The sequence below is a fragment of the Netta rufina genome (genome assembly GCF_964035555.1).
Source record: "Netta rufina genome assembly, chromosome: 11".
In the NCBI taxonomy this organism is placed as follows: Eukaryota; Metazoa; Chordata; class Aves; order Anseriformes; family Anatidae; genus Netta; species Netta rufina.
In genome coordinates this window covers 4,641,352-4,668,944 of record NC_140134.1, presented here as the reverse complement: position 1 = coordinate 4,668,944, position 27,593 = coordinate 4,641,352, and the positions used below count along the sequence as shown (strand labels likewise).

General features: G+C 39.1%; 1 protein-coding gene across 4 annotated transcripts in view; it reads right to left on the bottom strand.

Annotated features, from left to right (window-relative positions):
• The window catches only part of TCF12 (transcription factor 12), a 158,700-nt gene that overhangs the window by 80,234 nt on the left and 50,873 nt on the right, over positions 1-27,593 (bottom strand). For all 4 annotated transcript variants that reach the window (XM_084293472.1, XM_084293473.1, XM_084293474.1 and 1 more), the window contains exon 6: positions 21,529-21,631. In XM_084293472.1, the coding sequence (XP_084149598.1) occupies positions 21,529-21,631 (103 nt within the window). The remainder of the gene's footprint in view (positions 1-21,528; positions 21,632-27,593) is intronic.

Here is a 27,593-nt window from a genome sequence, read left to right as displayed (position 1 = left end):
TACTTTCCTTGTGAAGCCAACAGAGAGACGAGAAGTCCAGAAGCTGGTAGAAAGTCAACTTCCTTTACTGGTCCTGGAAAGAATTTCCTTATCTACAGGTTTTAATTCTTCAAATTTACAGCAACACTGGTACATATTTCCCTACCCTCTTGTTTCCAAACAGTGAGCCATAAATTAGAGGGATCCAATAGCCAACTGGCATACTAGGTATGATGCTGTGCTTCTCCTAATTCCAGTATGGAAGAAGGTAGCGGTGTTCATTTTTTTCAATGTTGAAAACCTATCTTGTGTTTTCCTGGGATTGCCCATCCACAACTGCAATGGTAAATGAGATTTCATAATAAGAATATAACCAATAATTTAAGTCCATAGAAAACTGCCACCTGGCTGTGATTACCACACATTGAACCTGTTATGCAGGAGGAAGATGAATGAACCCAGAGCTTTTTGCAGTATGATGTGCAGCATCAAAAACTAAAAGAAACCCTGTACTTAAGCTAACTCAGATTTTAAAAGGTCCACAGTCAATGATCCTTTTTATTCCTCCCTCCTCAAAAGGAGACACTTCCTGGCTGTTTACCTGCTGAAACTCTGGATGATGATTAGAGGCATCAAACTGGGATGCCAACCTGTGAAGTCAGCAGTGGGGCACGTAGACTGGACAGACACACAGTATCGATGAACACAGCCAGTATCCCTCTTCCCAAGTCAGGAATCACGTGTCAGGAACCACATCCTCTCCATCTGCTTAGGTACTTACCTCAAAAGCTAATTAAATAATTAACAAATTCATACCCATGTGATAGCGGTTCAAAGGAAAAAAAAAAAAAAAAACAAAAAAAAACACAACTATTTTGGATAAGGAAGGTCAACTAGTAAAGGTTCCCAGACTGCTGTTTTAAATGACTGTCCCGAACAGATATTCAAAAGATGCCTGCTTTTCAGGCAGCAAACCACCTGATATTACTTGGAGTGTAACTCAATCACAAGCACACAGGAACACGAAGCCACCCTGTGTAGCTCTATCTGAAATCCTAAATGTGGATTTATGGCCCTGATCCTTCACACAGCCACATACGTGCTTACCGGAATTATGCGTAACTCAAGTCTCACGGATGGTGAAGTATTTGTAAAATTCAGAGACAAAACTTAGGCACACAAGTCATTCAAGTGCAAAACATCAGACTTCTGCAAATGTTATGAAGTGTAAACAAAAACTAGTACAATTCCCACTGTATCAGATAATCAGTGAAATAAACTATTTTTAACAGCATTTTAGTTGCTTACATCATAAAAGACTTCAGATTTTTTTCCCCCTTCTAAAAGAAAACAGAGTACCATCAGAGCATCACTGAAGTAGCAGAATGCTAATTAGAGAAGCGCTCATTTTGCTTAAGATAAAAAAGCCATCATTATTCAGTAAAATAACAGAATTGGTTCAAAGAGCTTTTTTTACATTATCTTAAAGCCCTATGTATTTCTGGAACTGGAGATACACTGAAATATTTTGAGAAGTGAAGCCAGTTCAGGTACTATTTGAACAATCGTGTATGTGAGTGTGCACATGGAACAACTCCACCTACGTTTTAGCATATCCCAAACAGTTCACCTGTGCATATGCAGTTCCACGGAGATTTTACTCATCTGAATAAGACCCATTCTTTGTTTACTACTTTTTAGTCTTTTTTTTTTTTTTCTTCCTCCCCCAATTGCAGGCAGGAAATAAAAAGAAAAGCAACTCTTTTATGTAAAGTAAATCCATCTGGATGTTTGCTGCATCCTATATTATAAACTTGTGATCCCCAACCAGAATGAGTTATAGTGAAGCTGCAGGCAAAATTGTCTCCATATACCACAATCCATTATCCCTGTCAAGTTAATGTTCCATGTTGAGCCATATGGCGTGGGTACGCACTCAACAAAGGAAATTCCTTAAACTTGTTATAATCAGCACTTACAGTCGTCCAAAAAAACTGACATAAACAGCTTTATTGTGTTTTGTGCATTTCAGTTGATATCCATGACAAAAAGAGGAAGCTTCAGGAAAAAGAGGGAAGGGAGGGGGGTGGGGGGGTAAAGTTGCAGTAGTAAAAGGGGGGGAGGGAGAGAGACTGTACATTTCATAATTACACATTTTCCTTAGCAAGTGATTTTCAATTACAATGAAGCTCAAGGCTTCTGACACTGATACACTGAACCAGATTAACAAATAAATGAGAACCCTACCTCGATACCTCATATTCAGCACACAGAAGAAATGCTACAGTTTCTAAGTGCCTGACTCACATACAGATTCTCAATTAAAAAAAATTCTATCATTTTTATTCCTGACTTTGGAGAAAAGGTTTTCCTTCAGCTGTTGTATAATTACTACAAATTTAACAATCCTTCATTAACAATACAGCAATTTAACTAAAATATCTTTCTATGCATTAAGCATAGGTCACAGCTGAATTAAGGACTCCCAGAAGCCTCTGCTACCTGGCACAACCCATCACATCAAGCCTAAGTCAAGGTACAAGTAGAGCAGAACTTCATTCCAGCCCCCGCAGTGACAACAATAAAACGCTGAGAAAACACACTATCAAATACTGAACTCAGCATCAATTTCTGTTAATTACAGCCTTGTCAGCAACGTGATTATTCAAACAGCTCATGCAAATGTTAATGAGTCCTTATTTGCATATTTATTTTTTCCTTTGTTGAAATGTCATTGATTATTACATTCTACAATGATGAATGCTGCTGATGATGTGCTCTGATATGTAATTAGTCATTAAGTGGAATGAATAGATCAATTATGAAAAAGGAGTGAGATTAAGAAATATCAAACAAGACCGCCCAATGTAACTATAGAATTTTTTTTAAAGGAACTAAAATAATTTCTTGGCATTTAAAGTGCAACATCAGTAGTTTTCAATAAATAAACTACTACTTTTCGGAGGTTAAATAAGATCTTCCACATGCACTGCTACTTTGATAATCTAATTACAATAGCAAAGTGCTTTTGTAAAGCACTAAGAATTCTGCAAAGTAATGAACAGGTTTGGGGGGCTGGTTCCTCCTCGGTTTTTGTTCTTCTGTGGGTGTTTTGTGCTCCCCCCCAAGCACAACACAGACTATCTGGTTTTTTACCAGAACCGAAAAGAACGCGGGGACTTGCAGCAACTCCACTTTGTTCTGAAGGCAAAGGCTCGGCTGCCTTTCACGACTGCTTGCTCTAACTATCCACCAGCGCTCGCTATTTGCGGATGAAGGGGAAATAGGAGAGAAGAGGAAGGAAGGAAAAAAAAAAAAAAAAAGCCAACAAAAAACCACATTACTGCAGACCAGATGGGAACATTCCACATGACCAAACCAATCAATCACCTCGGTGGGGCGCAGGTGCAGCACAGCCGTGGAGCAACACACCATTTCACAGTCTATCGGGCACAAACACATGGTCACCAATCAATGGCACCCCGAGGACCTGGGGGGGCTCTCTCGAGCCTTACTGGTCCATGCCTGATGACTTCATAATCACACATCATTTCATTCACTGGAGGATACGAACCAGCATTCTAATAACCTTCCCTGGAACCCACCACGTCGCGCATATTAATAGAGCGCCGGGAGAGCTGCGGCTGCCTTCCTGCTGCAGCCCGAGCAGGGCGGGCGAGGAGGAGGCAACCTGGAGCTGAGAACTTCTGCTTCAGACCGGGATCAGTGGCAGCACCGCTCCTCTCGCTGAAATAAGCTGTGTATAACGCTCACGCCTTCCGCACGGCGACTGTTAAACAATAGGAGGCGAGCCGAGAAAAAGGACATAGCAGGAGGAAAATCAATGCAATAACGGGCTCCTGCATTTGGCGATGTGGTAGATAAAATTCTGCAACGAGCAGAACCCCCATTAATGAAAAAATCAAAGTTAAAACTATAACAAAAATCTGTATGCTTTCCAATGTGTCTAATGAAAGAAAGGGTTTAATTTCTTTTTGAAGCAAACATTACAGATGAGGTTAAAAACAAATAAAGAGAATTACGCAATTTGACGTGTTCAGGCCATATTTAGACTTGAACCCGAGCACTGTTTTTGACTAGATTTTGGGATAATTTGAAAATCACAAATGTTTGTTTGCATTTGTATTCCTGATGAGCATAATACACGTTACCGAGAAAAGGATGTGGAGGGATTTCGGCCAGAGTTTATCACACTGTAACACGACATACTGTCACTGTTAAAAAGATACTCAGGAAACAGATGTGATAGAGTGCATCACCTCTTGCCATTACATTTTGGTTTGGGGCTGGAAGTCCCATGAGTTACAACTGAAATGTAAAAAAAATTTACTATTAATATGCTGTTTTCAGGTGTAGAATTCTGCAAGCACCCAGGTAGTTTGGACTCGGCCATGGGATATCAAAGCCAAGAGCTTAGCCTTGGTTTTGTTTGTATTAAGTTGAGTATAGAAACAGCAGAGACTCCGAATTATACATCCAAATCATGTGAGTTTGATGCACAAACCACACCAACTTTTATGCTTTCAGGCATAAATTGCTGAGGACTACTTGCAGAAATAACTGAGTCCTCTAGTCCAAAAACTGCACGTGCCAAAAAGGTAGATTCACACTCAGTGCTGTCGGACAGCAGAACACACAAGGGTTAAAGAACAAACACGAGTAACATCAAAGGAATATTCACCTCCTTTTGCAGAATATATGTTGGCCAGCAGCAGTTCAGGAAGTGTTCCCTCTCACCAGAATACAAAACCCATTAATCAATAAATCATTAAATTAAGGGCCTGATGCCCAGTTCTATTCTGGGCACTTCCAGAATGCTAATTACTGGCGTATCTGGGGGAACATACAGCATTAAGACCAGAATATATTATTTAGTACAGTAAGTATTAGATTAAATTCAGCTTTTTATTTTCAAAGCCAGTGGAAAAAAAATTAAAAATGCAATCTAATGAATTAAGTACTAATATTAGTCACACTTCATATGCAACACGAGGGCAAGCTGATGGTTGCGCTACAAGACTTGACATTGCCTTTTCAAAGGCAGAAATCTAACAGCTGGAGACATTCACAACAGAAAGGACTAGGAGAAGTTTGACAAAATCTCATCCAAAAAAAAACACAAACACACCACGCTTGGGAAAGCTTGAAGTTACCTGCCAACATTAAGCACCAGGGAGAACAAGGGGACAGCTAGCACAAGTGTGCAGGCCAGTCTGCACCTCGCACCTGCTTGCCCTGTGTGAAACACTGCCTGAGCAAACCCAAGGAAGCGCATGCAAACTGTAAATCCCTGTGCTTCTGTGTCAGCAGTCATAGGTACACCCAGATATTAAACCTCCTGTGGTCATTAGACAAAACTGAGCCTCTTTTCTCACTTACTACCGTGGGAAAGGAGTGAGGTTTTACTTTAGCATGTGATATCATACCTAAAAAAGCTAAGACAAGGTGATGGCTCAGCTCAACACGTGGAAACCAGAGCATAAAAGATAAGATTTTAAGAGAAACTTCTAAAGAAAGAGTTCTGTAAGATAGCAAAAGGTACTAGTACTTGCTAGCAAGAGGATTTCTTCAAAGAAAAAAAAAAAAAAAAAAGCATGAAATGCACCAGAAAAAAAATTAAGTGAACTTCTGAAAACAATTTAAAAGAAATGCATGGCACAAGTACCAGGGATCCAAATGTTCAGGATATACAAATTATAGCATAGACTGTAAGGACATCAAGAAAACGAAAAAGGATTTAAACTAGTTTATTCAGTAAATGAGGGAGTTGGATTGGAATTTTAATCTGTAAGCTAAACAATACACAGTACCGAGACATTTCCTAGAGCAAAGGGCTCCTGTGAAGATGTGCTTACACTATGATTCTTATCCCTGAAATATACAGAAACAAAATTGAGAAAAACATGATATATAACTCATAAGTATATCATATATACATTAATAAAAAATATTTTTAAGATGTTGCTTTCATTTATTTACTCAGTAAAACTAGAGAAGCAGCAGCACTGTGTTTGGAAAACAGAGACACAGGTTAATGAGTAAAACAGTTACCAAAAATGTCATCATGGGAGCACAATGGTAACTGGCTATACAGTTAACATGAAATAGCTTTCCGTAAGAAGCATTCACTTACAACACCAGAAATACAGCAAAATTAGTATTTCTAGTAGAGGTAGAAGTGTGCCAGAACTAGCTTATGACAGTTGATAGCTAAGACAAAGAATTTTACAATTTTGTGATAACAAACGGGTTAATAAGACAAGGTCAACGTATATATTACCATTTTAAGTGAAAGATTATCATTTGCTGGGTATTTAAGAAAAAAAAAGCTTTACAAAACACATACAGCAATTAAAATAACAAAACCAAACCATAGCTACAATTACATACACATTTCCCTCAGTAAATTCAAATTTTAAATATTCACATCCCAAGAAAATCTGTAACATTACTAAGAATGTCCTTTAACTACTATAGAAATGCACAAACCCAGCTAAAACTAATGCTTTTAAGTTTAGATACAAGCTACTACTTCACTGGTCCCTTTTACCTTATCACCTACACCAACATTACTCAACTTCATCCATGGTCAACAGAAGCTACTCATTTTCTGTTTTCCTTAACTGCATTCCTTATGGTCAGCTGTTAGTATCAATCTGTCTGATTTCCATTCAAGCCCCACAGATATTTTCTAGATTCATTAGAAAATATGTATTAAACCTTGGGCGGGCATAACTGGCTTTGACTTCAAAATAAGTATTTCTATTACTCATCACACTGCACTTTCAGGTATTACACACAATTTTCATACCAATACAATTTCTTCAGTGTGACACAGATGACACATACTCAAGAGTTGTCACTAAGTAGCAGACACTAAAAAAAAAAAAAGCTAAAAAAAATTAAGAAGCTAATAAAAGCAAAAACTTTTAATGAGAAAGAAACATTCTGGAAAAGGACTAAGAAAGCATCCTCCATCAGTTAAAGTTTCATTGCAAAGAAAAGTTGAAATTACACAGACTAATATAAAAAAACTAAAAAGTACAAGGAGCATATTTTTAATGTTTTATTAAAATGTATACTGAGCTGGTTCTTAAAAAGAGCTGTTACCTTTTATATTCTCAACAAAAAGAAGGATTTTTACATTACAATAGATATGGTACCTATGCTACTCAGAGATGTTCTCTATTTGAAAACTGTTCTTGGTGAAGATTTTTTTTTTTTTTTTTTTTTTGGAATACTATCCTTGTAGAAAACAAACACAAACAGTAATAGCCCTGAAAAAAATAGGGAGGAAAAAAAGTCTGTGGAAAAATGTTTATTTAGATTTGTATTCCAAACCTGAAAATAAATGACCAGCTCTTCTGGCAATGCCTATTTAAGCAAATAAATAAATAAATAAATAAATAAATAAATAAATAAATAAATAAGAAGGGTAACAGGACAGAAAGGAGAAAGGCAGCACAAGTTAGGAAAGGATTTTCTGCGTGCTAAAGTGGATGAAATACTGCCATCCAGTAATGCACGGTTACATTTCTGTCCCCCTTTTAAGTCACTGCAACAGTCTAGTCAAGAAGAACAGGAGGATTTTCTTATAGGGAGGGAGTAACAAAGTCAAACAGCTATCTCTTCCTCCAGAACATCATGACAATAGATATTGAACATGCTACAGAGGCAGTTAGAGACCCTGTTCTTCAGCTATCACGTAGGAATAAAACAACACCACATACATATCGTCAAAAAGACAATGAAAAGCAAAGAGGAAGGAAGGACAGGAAAACAAATAGGATAAATAAGAAGAAAAAAGAAGAAAACTCGACATTTATTTGCTCTTTCCTAAGCCTTGCTGCTGACATACTGTTTCTAAAAATTTGCAAACATAGTGAAGACGCATCTTACCATAACAAAAGTCAGTGTATCTAGTGTTAGACCACTGAATGGGAAAGCTGAAGAACTGGATATTAATTTAAGTTTACCTGCTACAGATTTTGATCCATTGAAAAAACAATTAAATGCTACAAACATCAGGCTACATTTTAAAGATCTTCCTAGTATGGTCCCCCAGGCTCCCTATACCAAAGTAACCAAACACTTTATGGGAACTGTTGACCAGGTACCTGTTTAGCATCTTGATACTTCAGTTTGTATCACCAGCCATCACTAACCCCATCTTACAGGCCAATGCAACCAAAGAATATCCAAACGGAGACACAGTCAGAAAAGCCATGAAAATCAGTACCTTATTTTTTTTCCTCTCTTTTCTATGTGTTTTGTTTTCGCGACAGAAAAAGAGAAAAAAGGCAGGAACACATATATGAGATAGCATCCTGCAGTTACAATCACTTGACGTGATTCTTGTAACAAATTAAGCAGAAAAAAGTTTTAAATGATAGTGGCTTTTTAAAGCCAAGCTGATCCTCTTTGTGCCTTACTTCTGATTTTGGTCAGCAGTAACCTTGGCATACATACTCATATGATGCATCTCCTCTTCACATTTTACTCCTAAACATAAAAATAAAATGTGAAAAAGTTTGGATTTAGTACTTTCTCAACTGGTCACACAACAGTAAGCTCAGATGGCTAGCCCAACCAAACATCCCTAGGGAGACAGAGTTACCCTTGAGGCTTTGTGAGCAGAAAATCTTGAGGCAAAGTGATTCATCATGTGTGGCAAGATGACTGTGACATCTAAAGCTTCTTGCCTTGAGCAGCATGGTACATGCTACAAGGGATCGCACACATTCTGAAAAGCATCCACGGCACATCTCTGAAGCCTCAGTAAAAAAAGACACGCTTTAAATAACAAAATAGTGGACACTACGAAAAAGCCCATGTAAATTTGTTTTTTCCAGTGGGAAAGTATGAAGTCCCCCTTCAACATATGTGAACCCATGCTGCTGTTCTAACCACAAAAATAAGCAATTGTTGTTTTTTGTTTTTATTTTTACCCCTTTTGCAGTCAAACTTACTCCTTCGGTCTCCTCCAGTGTTACTAAGCCACAGCCTTGCACATTTGTTTAGCCATTGGCCATCAATAAATGATCATTTTTCCCATTTCGAGCTTTCATTATCCCCTAGTTTTTCTAACACAGAACACATTATTACACCTCCATTGCAACATGAGAACAAACAGCTTTGATCTTCCAAACCCAGCGTGCAGTCATCTGTCCTTCCAAGCAGGACACTCACCGTTCTACACGGCCCCTGCTCAGAACAGGCACTTAATGACCACTTCTAGGTGCAAAAACACTTAAGCCAGAACAGAAGCAAGACTTATCTACGTAACCCACCAACAGCACTGACCAGTAACAGGGGTACAGAGAAAAAAAAACAAACCTTGAACATGAAGAATGCCAGATATGCTCTGAATTTCACGTCAGATGTTACGTCCAAGTAAGTGCCATGCAGCAACAAGAGTACACTACCACCAGATTTACAAATATTTTCGTTATATTTAAGATGAAGGAAATAAACAGAAAATGTATCTACTAAGAGCAATACATCCGCACAAAAATAAAAAAGGCCCTTAAAAGTCAGAAAAAGGAAGAAAGGAGGAAAGCAAAGCCAGGAAAAATGCTGAAGGGCACCTGCCTGCTGGAACTGCTGCGATAGAAGCGGCGTACGGATCCAGGGGACAAACGGTGCAGGTTTAACTGCACAGTACAGCTACCACAAGAATTACACTGTACAGATTTGAGCATACACGATTCTGTCCAGAATATACACATATACTGAACAGAAGTATTTATTGCTGTTGTGCACATGGCTTCGTGCCAGATAGCTGTCAAACAACACAACAACATCGTACAGTTGTTCGGCACTCCAGACTGAAATCCTTGTGAAACATGCACTGTTTAGAAATGGTCACTGAGAAATTAAAGTGGCGAACAAAAAATTAAAGGAAACGCAACCAAGCACCACAAAGACAAGCCCATCATCATCCCTCCTCCTACCACCCTCCATTATCAATAAAATACCGCCCCAAGCCGTGTGCCACTGGGCAAGAAGAATGCAGCAGCACGAGGTGAACCGAGTGAGGCATGGTCTAGGAAATCCAGATTGTGCTCTCCCAGCTTACCAATCTGAGTGCAGAAACGGGATAAAAACTCAGATGCCTGAAAAAAAGAACTGGCATGTGGACTTCTCCGCTTTGTTATTTATGAAGGAATATTTTAAACACTAGTAACTCCAGTGACATTTATCTTAAGCTTAAAAACATCAATCCCAGAAGATGTAAGGAACAGTTGTTTCAGCAATGGTAAAGTATCTGAACAGATCATTTACCACAGAACACAGCACTCCCCCCCCCAAAAAAAAACAAACAATCTCTCTCCTGTCATTGGGAGGAAAGATTTGATTCACTTCAGGCGAAAGGATGACATTTCCAAGTCCAAATACAGACAGAACTATCACAGAAAATAAGCGAGAGTATAGTTTCTGATCCTCTGTAGCTGCATGAATTTCACTATCTTCCATACCTGAAGCTCTGTAACAACACAATATAATGACCTGGAAATAAAAATGCCTCTAAAACTAAAGAAAAACAAAAACTGGAGAAAGTTACGAATATGAAAAAAATCTCCTTTTTTTGACCAGTAGATAGAACATTACGGTGTTCTAAATGATTTCGACGGTCTAACAAGCAAATGAGTTTCTGCAAACTCCTCAGCAGCGTGAAGACAATGTGATCAGAATATTCTTTGCAATATTTTGTAAGACGATGATACTTTTAAGATGAAGGACATTTCAAAGTTTGATTCTGTAATGAACTTCATTTTCTTAAATTTCTGTTAAAGCAGGCCAATCTGTCTGTAGCTTATCTTTTCACTGGGAAATACCTGAGGACTCCAAATAAGTAAATAAAATCTGAGGTGACAGCTTGTAATGGACTTGCAATTTGTGAAACAAATAAATGATGCCATAGGAAAAAGATTTGACTCTAGGTACAAAATACTATTTACCCGAGATAAATAGTGAAGAAAAACTTTCCTTTGCCCTCATTATGCGGAAAATGTACTTAAAACTGTAGTACCATGATAAAAGAACGTACAAGTACACTTTCGTATCTCTGCAGAACTTTTTAAACATGCCATGAATGTATTTATGCTGCAGTCATACACTCAGGTATTCAACGTACACCCCGGGGATCAGTCTTGAAGTTATAACTCCAGCAGCGTTACCAAGTCATGCCTTACTCTTGAGTCCTTGGCCTTCTCTGCCCCTTTAACCAGAGGAGAAATTTTAAGACGTTTTATTTGTACTGCATTTGTGCCTAAGTGCCAAGTTTAGCATACAGGGCCCTATCACACTGGGAAGCAAACTAAATTTTGTTACAGCTGTTGTGATGATAGTACTGTTTTTGCACATGGGTTGTACAATCCCAATTCCTTCGATGAGAAGTCTGACTAACCACAGAGCATATTACTTGGGATTTTGCCTGCAGGATTCGCTAGTACAATGAGAACATATTTTCCACGCTTCCTGTAGGATTTTTTTTTCCCCTTGTCTGTATACTAGGCACAAAGAAACATTCCCAGGAAAACAACAGGAACCATAAATCCCAGCCATCAAATCTCAGGTGTTGTCTGCCAGACAGGCAGCAGGTAGGTGAGAGGACAGGAGACAGGAAGCCCAGAGAGCCCCTGCGGGTGCCTGGCACAAGCTGGCAGCAGAGCAGAGGAGGGCAGGTGGTGGTGGAAGAAGGGAGCAGGTACTGCGAGCAGACTTCCCCACAGAAGCACGTGGGTGGTTTGTAAGGGTAGGCTGAAATACACAGATGAAAGGAACAGACACACAGCTTCCATCACCTGTTCAACAGCTGAGAAAATGCGTGGTGATGTGATTCAGTTATCACAACTGCATCGTGGCCACTGCTGTCCAGCAGCGCGATGCCCTTCAAGTCTTAGGATCACAGAATATCCTGAGCTGGAAGGGACCTACACAAAGCATCGAGTCCAAGCCCTGGAGCTCCAGCCACCTGAGGACAAGACTACAGACCACAATTGGATTGACAGGCATTTCCAAGAGGAAAAATGCTTCTTGTGGACAAAGTTAAGGAAGAACAAGAGAAAGAAAACTCCAAGGAGTAAAAAGCAAGACTCTGTACAGATTAATAAATTTGCAGGACACGTGACAGAAACCACAAGCTTATCATTTGCTCTCCTTCAGCAGGAGACTGGGAGGCAGTGAGCAGCTGAGGCACAGCCTATGCTTGAAGAGCCCCACGTGGAACAAGGTACGTATGCAAGCTGTTCCTGAGAGCTTTCCTCAACAGAAGGTCAGCCAACAGTTCGCACTTGCACCCAGTATTGGAATGGGCACATTAGTAAGAACTTCAAAGGCAGACCTGTTTGTAGCAAACATACAAGATGATTCTGTGCTCTTGGTTCTCAGCTATCTTTACGACTTATGAAGAGCTCATGGCCAGAGCTCAGCAGTTCTAACGAAGACAGTAGAGTCCATCTCAACTCGCTTCTAAAGCAAATGCTGTCATTTCTTTCCCCTTTCAATTAATTTTTATTTATTTATTTATTCACTGTTGAACATAAGGCTACTGGTTTCTTCAAAGGAATCCCAGCAGCAGGAATCCCATCCGTTTCTTTAAGCCTGTATATTCACCTGTATCCTGGTGATACAGAGAAGGATAACGAGGCTTAGAGTTCTCAAATAACCAAGCCCGTGGTCCTCAAAGCGACCCTGCATCTGGATGCCTAAGAAATGACTGCGCGGAATTTCCAGCTGCCTTCCTGGGATACGGACATGCATTAGAGTGACAGGAGCCAAGCACCCATTTGAAAGCACCAGTGCTGTTCGCCTTTAGAAAACCATGAAGAGCCAGCAACCAGCAAAGCCTCACACATAAAGCAAGATCTCGTTGTCGCTTAACACAAATGACACTGATGCATGAAGAAGAGCTGCATGTTTCTCTGGTCTTCAGCACATTTCTGTTGCATGAAAAACTTGCACTTGCTTTTCAGAAAGCAAACTTTGGTGCAATACCGAGCTGAAGTGGAGGCGTCCAGATACTCTATCTGAAGCATTGCACACCTACACTGGTCTGTAAGTCTAGAGAAAAGTGCAGTGGCCCCTCACAAAACAAAGAGTATTACAGGCCATATACCAAAAGGTATGTAAAAAATCAAATTGTATCTGTTGAGCAATGGCTTGGTCAATTCGATCCTTTTTGCTTTTCACTCTGAGGTATCTATGTATCTACACAAAGGCAGGTTTCCAGCAGCAACAAACATTTGACTCACAAAAACCAAGTCTCTAAGGAAAACTATTAACAACTTTAAATATTAATGCAAATACTGTAATGCTCCAAATCACAAAAGCCACTTGTTTTGGCACAAGCAGCCTAGTTACAGCATCGTGGTTGATCAGTTCAGAATTTAATCGCTGGACACAGGCGGCTGAATTTGTTCAAAACTGGACTGCTAGCAACTGACAGGCTACAGCTACATGCACGCGAGAATGAAAAAATAATGGCATGAAATAGAAAGCAAGTAAATGATTTGTATGCACCTGGCGATGAACAAACATCTTCATTGCAAGACAAAGACAAGCCATGAAAAATTACAAAATTATCTTTTAATCACCAATGAGCGTTCTACAGTCTCCTATTTGAACAGGATAATAGTTATTATGTAGATCCCTAAGCAAGTGCCTCACGGGGAAGTTACATCACCAGTACAGGAAAGAATCCTCCCCTCCTCCCTTGTCCCTAGAAAGGAGCTTGGCGCCTTCAGACAGACTGAAATTTAAAATCCTACGGCTTCACCCAGCTGATCCCATGCACTGGAACACATCTACAAGAGCCCAGGGATGGCAAGAACCACAGGAGAGAAATATGCCCTTTCAGCATTTCATGCACTGATGAGCCTTGTAACAGATAAACATACCCTACAGGAGCTCAACTGACATGTTATAACAAAGAGGAAATGCAACACTTAAAATTTTCATCAGATTACTATTTATTCCCCTTTTCAGAGTCTGAGTACACTGTGAATAAATCAACGTTCAATGTATCAGATTGTGTTAGCTAAAACCCACGTTTCTCAGTATAATTTTCTCTAAACTGAAATATTTCAACGTTTAAAAACCATGGACTCGCATATTGAAATTCCCAGACCAGCAATTCAGAAACAGTTAGTATGACAAAAATGCTAGTTTCAGCTGTAAATGAAACCTTCTCAGAGATGACATTTCATCTTCCTCTGACACAACACCAGGGCGCAGTTTTTTCCCGTTACCGTACCATACACACAGTGCCACTGCCAACCAGAACCCCAAGCTCTGTTTGGGGAGATGCTGGAGACCTGCAGAGTCTCGGGGTCCTGGTCCTGGCAGCATCCAGTGAAGAGGCACCACCAACTCTCCCTAGCACAGCATTAAACAGTACAAAGGATTTTCAAGGACAGATTTCCTCACTTTCCTGCAAGAAAACCTGTTTATTTCCCCTTGACCCACAGCACTGCAGACTAAGCTTGCAAACGACTCCCACGCTGATTGAGAGATTTTCTCATCTGCTAAACTTGCACAATACCAACCCTACTCGGTACGGATAAACCACCTGAGCGCTCGGGCACGGTTGCAAATGCAGCGCACGGCTGCCGGGGAGCCAGCTTTGCAGCTGCCCACCCCTCACCTTCCTGCCCTCGATTCCTGGCCGCTGCTGACGGCAGCCCGGGGCCCACCAGCGGCCGCAGCTGAGGTGAGGCCGGCCGGGCAGGGAGGCAGCTGCGGCCACGCACGTACCTGGCACTGCCACACCTGAGCACCACCTGAGGAGGCTCGCTCCTGCCCCGCTGCCACAGCTGCTGCCTGGGAGGAAGACGGAGATCTCCAGGGGGAAAGGGTACGAACGGACACCTGCTACAGCCAAACACAAAGGACACGGCGCTCTGCTGCGTCTGCGGGAAGCCTTGAGGTATTAGTGTATTTAAAGAAGTGTTAGGAAAGCGATTTGATTGAAATATTACTGTAAACAGAAGGGGAAATTAAGCTTAACACACACTCTTGTGAGCAAAAACCCAAGGGTAAGAATGCCCCGCACTTAGCACTGTCACTAAATGACTGTGTAATTTAATTTCCCAGAAACCCATTAGCTTTCACAAAAGGAAAATGAAGAGCAGATGAGAGCAATTCTTCGGTGTGAGCAGAATTTATTTAATGTAATACCTGGGGAAAAAAAAATAATAATCTGAAACTGAACCAACAGATATGAAACATCACAACTCTATAAAGCTGCAGACTAGGGCCACGCAGGCTGCTCCGTGCCGGCAGCACGCAGGACGCCACGGCTGAGCTTTTACAGGTACCAGCACGAGGAGCTGCGGCTGCTCCACACGCTCAGCCACAGGCACAACCCAGCACGGAAACCCCAGAGCAGAGGAACACACACTGCCCTGGCATTAAGGGGGGAAAAAAAAAAAAAAAAAAAAAAAAGAAGAGTAAAGGGGACAGCCTGAACAACTTTAAAATACCTTCCCTCAACTTATTTGTGGAGATTTTATATATTCAGATTTCAACTAAATGATACGTACAATCTGGAAGAAGGAAGACATCAGCAAAATTTAACTTAATTTAACTTCAAACATTAAGCTTTCATCATAAGCAACAAAATACTACAAGATTCACATTTGATTTTGGCTAGTCTAGAACACTATATAAAAAACAGTGCCAAGCAAGCAGTTAAGCACACTGACATTATCCCAAAATAAAGCAGACGTTTTTAGAAGGAAAATTAAACATCAGCCTTATATTTACCAATTCATTTTATGTAATACTTTGGACAAAAGCTAATTTGCGATGAAGACATGCCTATCTGAAGCAACAAAACAGTTTTACTGGGGTGAAGCAATGGCAAGATTTACCTCCGGAAAAGGAGCCATGATGAATTACATACAGATGAATCTGCATAAAAATAGCCCAGGCGATTTTTCCCTACTATTTTCTTCTTCTACAGATCAACTGAGGATACTTACATAAGTCGAGAATGGAAGCATGTTCAGTCCTCATATTTTTAGCTTCAATAATCAAGGCATTAAGTGATTTAATAAAACATAAATATAATGCCATGAAATTGACTGATGCCACTTACTGTGAAGCAAAATTAAAAGAACTTTTCCAGCAGAGGAAGTTTACAGCCTATTGGCTTGTGGTGCGCCTGTGTCTTACAGCGGGAGACTTGTACCCCTAACTATCGTACCCACGGATGACCTTGACATTGCTGCATCTTCTCCAAGAAAAACTTTTTGCTGCACTCTTGGCTGCAGTAATATTTGACAGATAATTATGCACAATGTGAAGCTTATTAGCTATCGTTTTTCAAGCTGTGTTCATCATACTGCCCTTCTCCTGTAAAACAGAATGAACTGAAGCACTTGTTGTAATCTTTATCATGTCTTTATTTTGTCTATTTCTTCTTTCAACATTTGCCTTTCTTCCTAGTGAATTGTTTGAATGATACAAAATATTCTTCTGACCATTTTCCAAGTTAACACTAATGTAGTAAGTTAATACTGATGTGTATAAATTACTTCACATCAATCTTGCCATTACTCATGTCTCTAGAGATCATTTCCATTATGATGCTTTTTTTTTTTTCCATGTGTTAAATTAGTGATGACTACAGAAGATGATTCAAAGAAACGTATTTGGGACAAACACACAGTCTGCCAACTCACTGTTTGCACCTGCCCTCTCCCTTCCTGAAAGGTAGTTAAAACAGGATTCTTAGCAAAAAAATGTAATGGCATCATTCTTAACATTTGCCATTTTAATAATTATTTACCTTTGCTGGTTTCCTTCTATTGCCTTCACCAAGATAAAATCATTTCATCTTCGGCTCTCTACAATTTCAAAATTCTTTATACTGAAATGCTACTGAGTTAAAAAACAAAATAAAACAAAAACAAAATACACACACACAAAAAAAAAACAAAAAAAAAACACAAACCTAGCACTTCAAAAGATTGGTTAGCGTCTTAACTGAGAAAGAATTGAGATTCATACCTTCTTATAATTGCATTTTACAGTCCAAAACCATCTCCTTTTACTGAAAACCATTCCCAAAATTCAGGTTTAAATACTTGCATCACCCTTTCAGCACAGTATCAATACTTGGAAGCTCACCGAGGTTTCAAGTATTTACCACATTGCTTCAATAAAGTACTTGTCACTCCACCCAAGCCAACTGGAGTGCTTACCTTACAAGTCAAGCAAGAGATTTTACAATAAAAATTAGACATAGTAACTTCACTAGTTTGAAAGATGCACTGACAGAGAGACAACCGTTCTTACACGCCTGAAGAATGAGTCAAGCAAGTCAATTAACTGATCAGCAATGCTAAATCCAAACCCATCAAAATCCAGGTATTGATTGCTCATCATATGAATAACCCACAAAATTAGTCTTTAGTCTTACAGTAATTCAAAAAAAACACCTTTGAAACTTTTGTGGAATCTGGCCTCAACCCATCAAGCACCTTCCTTCTGCCACCCTTCACATGACAAAACCTGAACCACTTATGACACTAATTATTGTACCAAGCTTCTACTCCCTCCGTCATAAATACTGCCTGAGGTATGCCTTCATTCCCCTGCATTGTCAGGTCCTCCATACTCTTCACAGTGGTCAAAGAAATAATCATGGCCATAGCTAGCATGAAGCAGAAGGCAGCTTGTTAGGAAGAGGCGCAGAGTCACCACCTCATTAGAATACTAACGAGGTAAGTGCTACAACATCAATGGATGGTATGAAATACCCCGTTACCTACAACCTCTAGAGCTGGATCCACTAGCGCCAGTGAGTAGGTAAGGTCAGGAAGTTGCAAATGATCTAAAATACTCCGTATGTGCCAGTCCCACACATTGAGTTTCTAATTATGACAGTTGCAAATTATCTCAGTTGACCGATCTTCTAAAATTCAATCCAATTAAACCGTAGAACAAGTAGATAACTAATGGGAAAACAAGGAAGTACACTTGAAAGAAAACTTGAAAGAATAATCTACTGCTTTGAGTTGAAAGAGAATTCTGTATTTTAAATTCAAGCTTATATTCAACCACCACCTTTTCACTCACCATCAACTAATTTTTTCCTGACTTTTCATCACGTACAGGCCTGTGGAACTGCTCAGTACCTAGGAAAGGGACATGGAGCACAGCATGCAAGTGCTTTGCTTTTATTCTTCCTATTCCTCAGGGAAAGGCACAAACGCACAACAAAAGTCGCCCACTTCTAATTTTCAGGAACAACTAACACAAAAACACTTGAAAGCTATATTCAGGAGCAATCTGTTTCCTTTCTTCTTAAGCAAAAGCAGAAGAGTTCAATATAACAAAGTTTGGGGAACAGCGCAACAGAGGATACAATATCATATGCTTGAAGGGTCCTAGTGAAAACTGACCTCTGCAAGTACAGAGTACTAAAAGGCAGCATAATTACAGAGGAAGGAATCCGGTCTCCTCGCGAATAGTTTTCTAGAATGTAATTAAACCGGAAAGTGTTGAATAAGCAAAGATTATCAAGTCTGGATGGAGCTGCAATACAACCAATATATCTTAGCCTGATTTCCTACGTATCGCTATGGATACTAACAGACTATGCTGGTGCCAAGAGAATTCAGTGGTTTTACTTAAAATACAAGCAACAGCCCTTCCTTTTTCATACTAACAAATCAACAGGATAATTCTGGAATTCATTAGTGAAGAACACTAACCAATCCAACATAATAGCTTCACTTCCTCTGCAAAACACTTCAAAAATATCTAAATGAATATGGAAATGCATCTTTCTGTGGCAAATTGTTCATTATTGAATCATTATCAACTCTTGTTAGACAAAATTTCTCTCTTTTGCAATGTACAAGATCATTAAAATGTTTGAGAGCTCCATCATGAAAGACAGTGGCACTTTATAATCCGCTATCTCTTCAGGCAAATATGCTTACGGCTGAACATAATACACAAAATAACAACATCCCCTTGACACACAATTCTTTCTTTTAATGGTGCTCTTAAGCGTTGACAGCAATGGTGAAATATGTTGTTGCTCGCTCTTTTTTTTTATATATATAAGTAGTTTTGTTTGTTTGTTTGTTTTAACTATTTCAGAGATGCATTTCAGTCATGATTATATGTTGAGGAGTGTGTCTTAGGCCTTCAGTGTAGGACCCCAGGCACTCCACCACTCCCATTAGCCTACTGAGCTATTTCCTGTAAGGTCATCAAGTGTATATTCTAGGCCTCCAGCTCCTTTCAGCCTCTGAAGACTCAATGAAGATCAATCAAAGCACTTATCTAGTAACTAACAAAATGGATGTTTTCATTCTGTTGAAGGAAATGTGTCTCCAGCTCAATATGAGCTGTATAACTTTTTTTGTCTGAAATAACTAAGGAGGAAATTTTTTTTTCTCAGTGATGGAAAAAAAAAAAACAACAGATCCAGCTACTAAATATGAAACTACTCCTCACTGTTTTTATGGAGCTTTTATTATTCCTCTCTCCAAACTTTCACCTTCACATACTTCACCGAAATTCATAATGTCAAAGTACAATATACAAAGCTGCATACTATGCTGTAACTTAACTAAAATTAACTGTTTTGCTACGACAAGGCAAAAAAATAATGGGCAAAATACTTTTAAATTAACCTTTTAGTTTTGAGTTGCTAAACTTCTTAGAGGTATAGAATAAAAGCTTTCTCTAATTCTTTGCTGCATAGAGGAAGCAAGTGCTATTGCTTCAGCAAAACAAAATCCTTCAGAACAGCTAGCCATAAAGCATTACAATACCATTTCAGTTAACAGCTGCTGTAGGCAAGTGATTGACATACACACATCTTGCAATTCATTAATTCTCCCTACAAAGCAATCTCAATGGAGGCTTCTTTGCAAATCTCTACTAATGATGTAATTTTATTATGCCTAATGGAATCACCTAGTCATCTCTTCAATAAAATGTAAAAACTAGGAGGATATAGTTGCACCACAGATTTTCTTTTTCTATTTAAAGCATATATGGGTTAGAAATTATTCAAAAGGCAAGAACAAATAGCTTGCTTTTGGTAATATAACACGCAAATCAAACTGTGGTACTTATTTTTGTAAAACAAAATCAGTACCAGCTCCAAAGTCTCGAGCCATTCCATACATGCTACCGATCAAAATATTGGAAAGGCAATTGAGATATCTTGTCTTTTTAGTCTCCTGTATTAAAAAAAAAAAAAAAAAAAAAAAGACAACATTTGAAATAGCATTGAGGTGGGCAGGGAAGAAAACTTAAAAAACGGAGACTACATTTTAACCTTACTTCAGATATAAGTATCACTGATCAACTGACATGAACTCTTTCCATATACAGACTACAGAGACACTCATTTTAAAATTACACATTTTCAGGTTCATGTAGGAAGGTTTCAATGAAATTCCATTTCAGCAGTAGCTTCACTTTGCCTCCATTTCAGAGAAAATTAAAAAGTAGTAAACAAAGATTGAACAAAGTAGAAAGATTTCCAAAAGAAATTGCAGACCACCAGGATTTGGATTTAGGTAATCCACTTAGATTACCATGGCTATGTCTTAAAAGGACAATACTAAGATCACAAAATAGGTCATGTCTGCAAGAAGCAGAATATATAAGTGAAACAATTTCAAGTTTACAAATTCAAAACCAACATTCAGAACCAACCCTACGTTAAAAATACAAGAAAGACTGTCCCAAGACCACATTTTGCCCAACAGTACATATTTTGCAACTGACAGTTTTATGCCCCAAACTGGAATAAGGGTGACGAGTTTCAGACAACCATTAGTACATTAATATGTTTCAGGTAACAGTAGAATCCAGGCAAAGAAGCACTGAAAAAACATTATCTAAAATATATGAAAAAACAATATCTAAGCCAACCATCTAATACATGCTTTTGGGGGGTGCTTGCTTGCTTTTCCTGTTTCAATAGCAGAAAAAAAAAAAAAAAAAAAAAAAAAAAAAAAAAGTTGGGCACCCAAAGACCTGGAAACAATAACAATTTTTGCCCAGCTAAATAGGAGTTTGAAAATATTTCTTAAAAGTGACAATGTTTCTAAGAAAACAAATAAAAAATAAATTAGAAAATGTAAAAGAAGAGAGTTTATGTAAAAGAGTTAAAAAGTTGGGGGTTCTCTTTTTTTGAGGTGCAAAAAATAAAGATTACTATTGGTGTCTTTGCAGCAAAAGTTAAAAAAACAGTTTTAAAATCACTTTGATTTCACTAGAGAAATGCAAAAATCAAAGTAAAATATATTAACTTTCTAGATCAACTTGAGAATATGTAGATAGTTCTTTCTTCTAGAACATCAGACAACGGTCTTTATGACGAATTTGCCCAACATTCAAATAATTCAACAGGAAAGTCAGTGTTGCTGTGAGAAACAAAGCAACTTCCAGATGCTTGACATGTCAGGCCTAGACAAGGGGATGAAAAATGTCTCTTTCTGACCAAAGAGGCTTTGAGGGGATACTCGTAAAGAATTACCTACTTACCCATCAGATTTGAGTTCATGAAAGGTGTCGGGGACAATCCTTCATGGGGCCCTAATCGACTGTCATTCAAGTGATCACTGTAATGAGGACTGTCTGCAAAACCCTAGAGAAAAAAAGACCAGAGTATTAAACAGATTATTTGGCAGCCCTGCTAATTGAGTGTAATGACACTTCCCTAATTAAATGTGCAGAGTCACAATTGGTCATTCATCACAAAAGTTGGCTTTGAGGTCTATCGCTCAGAAATCGCTCTCTGCCCACATTTTACTTTCCATCCCTCTTTTCCTTCTCTCCATCAAAAATAAATCACCGTTTCTTAGCAAGTTGTGTCCTCATAGAATGTATTCCTAAAAATTGAATAATACTGAGATATATTGATATTTGAATCCTCTTAGTGTTACGTCACTAAGCGTTGTGAGAGTAAAATTGGTCTGAAGAAGTCACAACTCATTTTTTTTCTTTTTTTTCTTTTTTTTTTTTTTAAATGTTTGTTTGCATTAACAAAACACACAGTAAGAAGTTCATAATGAGCCACAGATGTTAGGAAAAAACGTTGGTGCAAATGCATAGAAATTCCATAGTTTCAGATTCACACACATTTGAACACTATCACATTGCTGAACAGCACAGCTCACTGACAACAGGTTTACTTTCAAATACTGATCAAATAATCTTGCTATCTAATTTTCAAAGCAGCATTCAAACTGAAACACTGTTTCGCACTTCTCTAACATTGAGATAGCCAACTTAAAAGGCTGGGATGACCCTTAGGCAGTCTGGAAACACTGGTAAAAGAGACAGATAGAAAACACAGAAGCACGAGGATATGCATATTATTTAATTAAACCAATTACTTAAATTTTCTTTTGTACAGTTCAAAATGCTTTCAGCTTTTGTGTATAAAGGCATGAATATGGTATTTGCCACTTAAGACTGCTCAGATGTGCACTGAATCACTTACACCGTATCAAAACCTGACAGACTTCGCACTGAAAATTGCACCTCCTTTGTAACCGAAGTTTTGAACCACATTTTGTAAACCTTAGCTTACAATTCCTGATCATTCATTCCTTTAAGCCTCTTTAGACTAAAATCTAGAGAGAAATCCAAAGCTGGGGCCTAATTAAGGGACAGAGGAAAATTGCTCACAGCTCCTAGAAGCCATCCCAAGTCCCCCAGGACTATAAAATCATCAATCACTGAACATTTATCATTTTTTCAGACCGCAGGCTCCCATTCAAGACAACATTAATGGGGCTGAAACAGGCCTCACTATCTTTGCAGGCGTGCTGTCAGTCCAACCAAAGGGCTGGTAACTGAGGGCTAAATAACTGTCACATCACCACCAACTGCTCACGGATGCGTGTCACAACTCTCCCCGCTATTCTGCTTTAAAAGTAATCATCCGGGAGTCCCAGCTCCCAAATGAATCTTCGGCTGACTTTATCTACTTCAGAATCAGCGATACACAAGTGATAGGCATTCAGGAGCAGCCTTCGTGACATTTACAGCTTGGTTATGACCACAAGGGTGTCCTCTGGTGAGCGCAACCCGGCCCGTCTGTCAGGCAGGCAGCGTGCGGCAGCAGCTGCCGAGGAAATGGGGAGCCGGAGCGGCTCCTAGCTAAGGTCACCACATGGGGTTGGTTTTAAGTTGAAAGGAAACAAAAAAGAAATTCAACCTGCTGAATAAAGGAACAAAAGGGTGCAAACAGAGAACTTTATTTTATTTAAAAAACAAAGCACACAAAAAGAAAACCCAACAAAGTAAGGACAGTATTAATGAGGGGTGAAAGAATCCCTATCCCAAGCATTCGTGAAGCAGTGCCTAGATGAGCCCCTGAGACCGAAGTCTTCAGGAGATCTTTATTGACAAAATAAATATTTAAACTACTGAATATATTACAAGAGTAAGACTCATTTCACACACGGTTACACATCATGCAACACACTCAACCTAGCACACAGGATTAATAACGCTCTCCCCCAGGTTCATATTGCACATTCCCTCAGTCCCCTCAAAAACAGTGGGATTCGAGAACTGGGGGGATGAGAGACCAGAACGCTCACCCTCCTACCATCAGGCTTCCTTCAGCCAACCCTTTCCAGCACGCTCTTTTCATACACCTTCTCCGTTCCCCAGAACACACTGGTGTGTGCAATTATCCAAGCGTCCAAGCTGTATTTCTACACCCGTGGACAAATCAACCACTTCAGCCACCTGAAAAAAGCGCTAAGATGTCCTTTGCAAGGCTAAAAGCCACAGAAAACATAGGAAATGTTCCAAGATGAGGAAAAAAATGTACTAATGCATATGCAAGCACTACAGATAGAATAGGTTTTCTGTCTTTGTCATGCATTGCAGAATGCACACTCGTGCTGAGTGTCGCCTCTCCTCCACCTTCACAGGGGACCCACGTACAGAGGTCTGAACTTGGCCTCCATCCGTGACACCAGGTCCTCAGCCTTCGCAGTGAGTTACGAGCTATCAGCTCAAGCAGCAGTTTTTTGGTCGGCACTAGAAATGCTGCATTGATTCCCACATATAGCCCACCCACAGGAATACAAAATAATCACAACCATGCACAGCTTTGATTTACCAAACTTCTTTTCCACTTCACAAAAGCAAATTAAGCCAAATGAGAAGAGTGCTAAGGACAATGATCTAAATTAGAGTTATTTCAGAGCATTCTTCACATTCAAGATGTACTTCAAATAAAACTGCATTCCTGATACCATTTCTTGCTTTTACATCTGTACTGTTTACTTACATAATGAATAGCATGAAGTCCTACTGGAAAGAACTTTAGTCAAGCAGAGATGAGACTTTTAGAGGCTTCCAATAGCTTCTTTTCCAAAAAGCTACTGGAAGCTTTTAGTAGTACAGTCGGAGCTTAAACATTTAAGAAATATGATAGTGCAAACTGAAAACATATTTACTGCTTAAAAGAAGAATGCAGTTGAGAGCTTTAAAAGGTCTGTCTGCTATGGCAATAAAGACAGTGATTTATTCAAAGGTACATCCCACCTGTATGACTACATTTCAGAGGAAATACTGTGCAGCTGGCAACTGAATGGATCCCTCATGGCAACGGCAACAGGTGGTGGGGTAGAGGGAGTATGTAAACCTATTCCAGAGCCCTCTTTTCAAATTATCATAGAATCATAGAATATCCTGAGTCAGAAGGGACCCATAAGGATCATCAAGCCCAACTCCTGACACTACACGGCTCTACCCAAAATTTTAGACCATGTGACTAAGTGCACAGTCCAAACACTTCTTAAATTCTGAAAGGCTTGGTGCTGTGACTTCTGTGAATTATGCTTTAAAAAAAAAAAAAAAAATCAGTAATATGTACTCCCCAAACGTGAAAAAGGATAGCCTAGGATGTTTCCATTTCATCCTCTCTTTCTGAGGCAGGAAAGAAATTCCAGTACATGGCAATTTTGAAGATTATTGCACCTGCCTCCAGAATCGGACTCAGTTGATCACAGTGTGACTGATAAAAGCTTCAAGCATAAGCAGGAGCTAACTAGTTATGCCAAAAGCTCTTCTCCCTCTGGGAAGCACTACTCAGTGATCTATACTCTGACCTCGCTCTCCTCGAGCAGGTTGGTGATCCCATCCTTTGGGCCATAGGTGGCCTTCCTGCTACTTCCCGTTAGCTGTGAGGCAGGTTTGACATAGGAAAGCTGGAGGGCACCTTTCCATTCCCAGCACACACCCTCATTTCTGCCACCTTCATTCCTCAGCAAGCGTACCGATCAGCATGCATCAGAAGGCACAGTTTGAGTATTTAGCAAATAGCTGGTGAAAAGTCTGCAAAATAGACTTATTAGACAATTTATTTTCTTTTATGACCACGCTATTGCAAAGGGACAGCAGACAGCTCAGACAGGGCATTTTTCTACCTATACAAAGAAAACTGGTTTTGAGTACGACCGTTTGTATGCCATAGCTGTAAACTCCAAACCATACTGTTTGTTCCAACTTGTTACACGAGTAATACCCAAAACAGCTTTACCCTTTACAAAGGGAGACAAAACTTCTGTTTTATTACAGTCCCAATTCAGCCTAATGGACGCTAATGCCAACCGTTCCCTTACAGCATTTTCTAACACTGAGACTGTTCGTTTTGCCTGTTGCAAAATGCCTGTTAGCCTCTCCCAAACTTCAGGCTCACTCTATGTCTGCATTCAGAAAGACAAAAATCAGAAATGTCTGCAAACAAAAGCAACAAGTATCATAAACTAATAATGCCTGGCATGAAATGCAGCTGGAGGACTATTACTAATTAGTGCTGCAATTTAATTGCAGAGTGTAGGCGCTCTCAAGGTTGAATGCTCTAACATTTTATTCATTTTTTACGTTTCATTGGATTAAAGTTAAGTTCTCTTATCATTCCAGTAACTGAACTCTATCAATTAAAACACACAAAATATAATCACTTGTAATACTTTTCATTCCCACCTTTTCTGGGTAAGACTCCTCAAGTGATTTAGGCTTTGCCCGTTATCAAGAGGATTTTCTATCTACACAGGTGCTAGTACAGCTACACCAACCGAAAATCTGAGACTATTTACAAAAATCTTACGTGATAGCATACAAGACACCTGAAAATTATCTTATAGAATTAACTGTTCTGGTAATCCTGAAAGAGGAAATGAAAACAAACCAACAACAGAGAAACAACATTCCATACCAGGCACGTTTATCCTAGTAACCCATAAGTAACCCCGACACAATGAGTCTCTGCCTCATTACCATGACCATAAGGTCAGTACTTCATGATTAAAGGTGTAGGAAAACTCAGTTAAAATTGCTAAAGCATATGCTGAAAGACAATTCATGTTCGTTTACACAAGGCCGAATAACAACTAACTTCAATCTGCTTGGAAAAGAAGAACACAGACACAGATTCATCCCCTCCCTTTTTATTCTACCTCGAACAGAAAACTACTCTCCTTTAATCATTATTGTCCAAAGTCACACCACAGTTTGTCCATGCATAAGCAAAACCACACTCCTAACACTAGCTCAAGCTGTGGACTTGTTCAGTTATATTATATACATGTAACTACTTTTTAATATATATTTATGTATAGACATACTTTTTTTTTCTTTAAGTAATGCATAACATCCTATTTTTATTTCACAGTTTTCCTTTGAAAAATGAAGGAGGCACTGTAACGACAAGGTAGCTTTTAGGCAGCACAGCACATGATTTTCCTATGTATTTATTGACTTCCTTAAATAATTTATTCCTGTATTGTAAGTACTGCACAGCCTTTTATTTTGTTCAAGTCCACCGTACTAGAGAAAACAGACTTAATTTGTTCTTCTTCCCTTATCCTCAACACCTCTCTCCAATGCAAGTACCTTTACCTGGGAACAAACCAAAAATCAGACCCAGCTGTAGCTCATAAGCAAGCTGCTAGACCAGTAAGTGACTATTTGCAACTTAGCAACTTAAAATACAGATCAATTATCTCCACTAAAGTTAAGATACTTAAAATTCCACTAAAAGGAATGGTTAACTTCACAGTTCGACTTGGTTACAGACTAAAAGATTAAATTTAATGAATACTGCTTCTGATTCCTTACAATCCAAGAGAAGCCACCTGAACGTATAATATGTAAATGAACAATAGGTCTACTGCTGAAATCCACTTTAGTTTGGGTTATCTGCTCTTCCAACTGATTTGAGTTCTAAAATAAACTAAAGCAAAAAAAAAAAGAATTAAGGGGAAAAAGGGATGGGGTGTTACAGAGATGTTGAGACAGCAAGAGAGAGACACACTGTACTGTACCTGTGAGCTTTGTGGTTGTGATCACTGAGAGAAAATGAGATAAGCAGCTTCTGGAAGACATACCAATGTGTCCTACCTACTTTGAAAGGTTATGGTCTATGTGATCATGTAGGTTTATAGAAATAAACAAACATTTTGGAAAGAAAAGTCATCAAATCTAGGTATTTGTCAGTGGCTCCAAGAGGAAAGACTACAGAGCCAAAACCTTGCTGAGTCTACTGTGAATTAGCTGTGAACACACTGCTAAGAATGAAC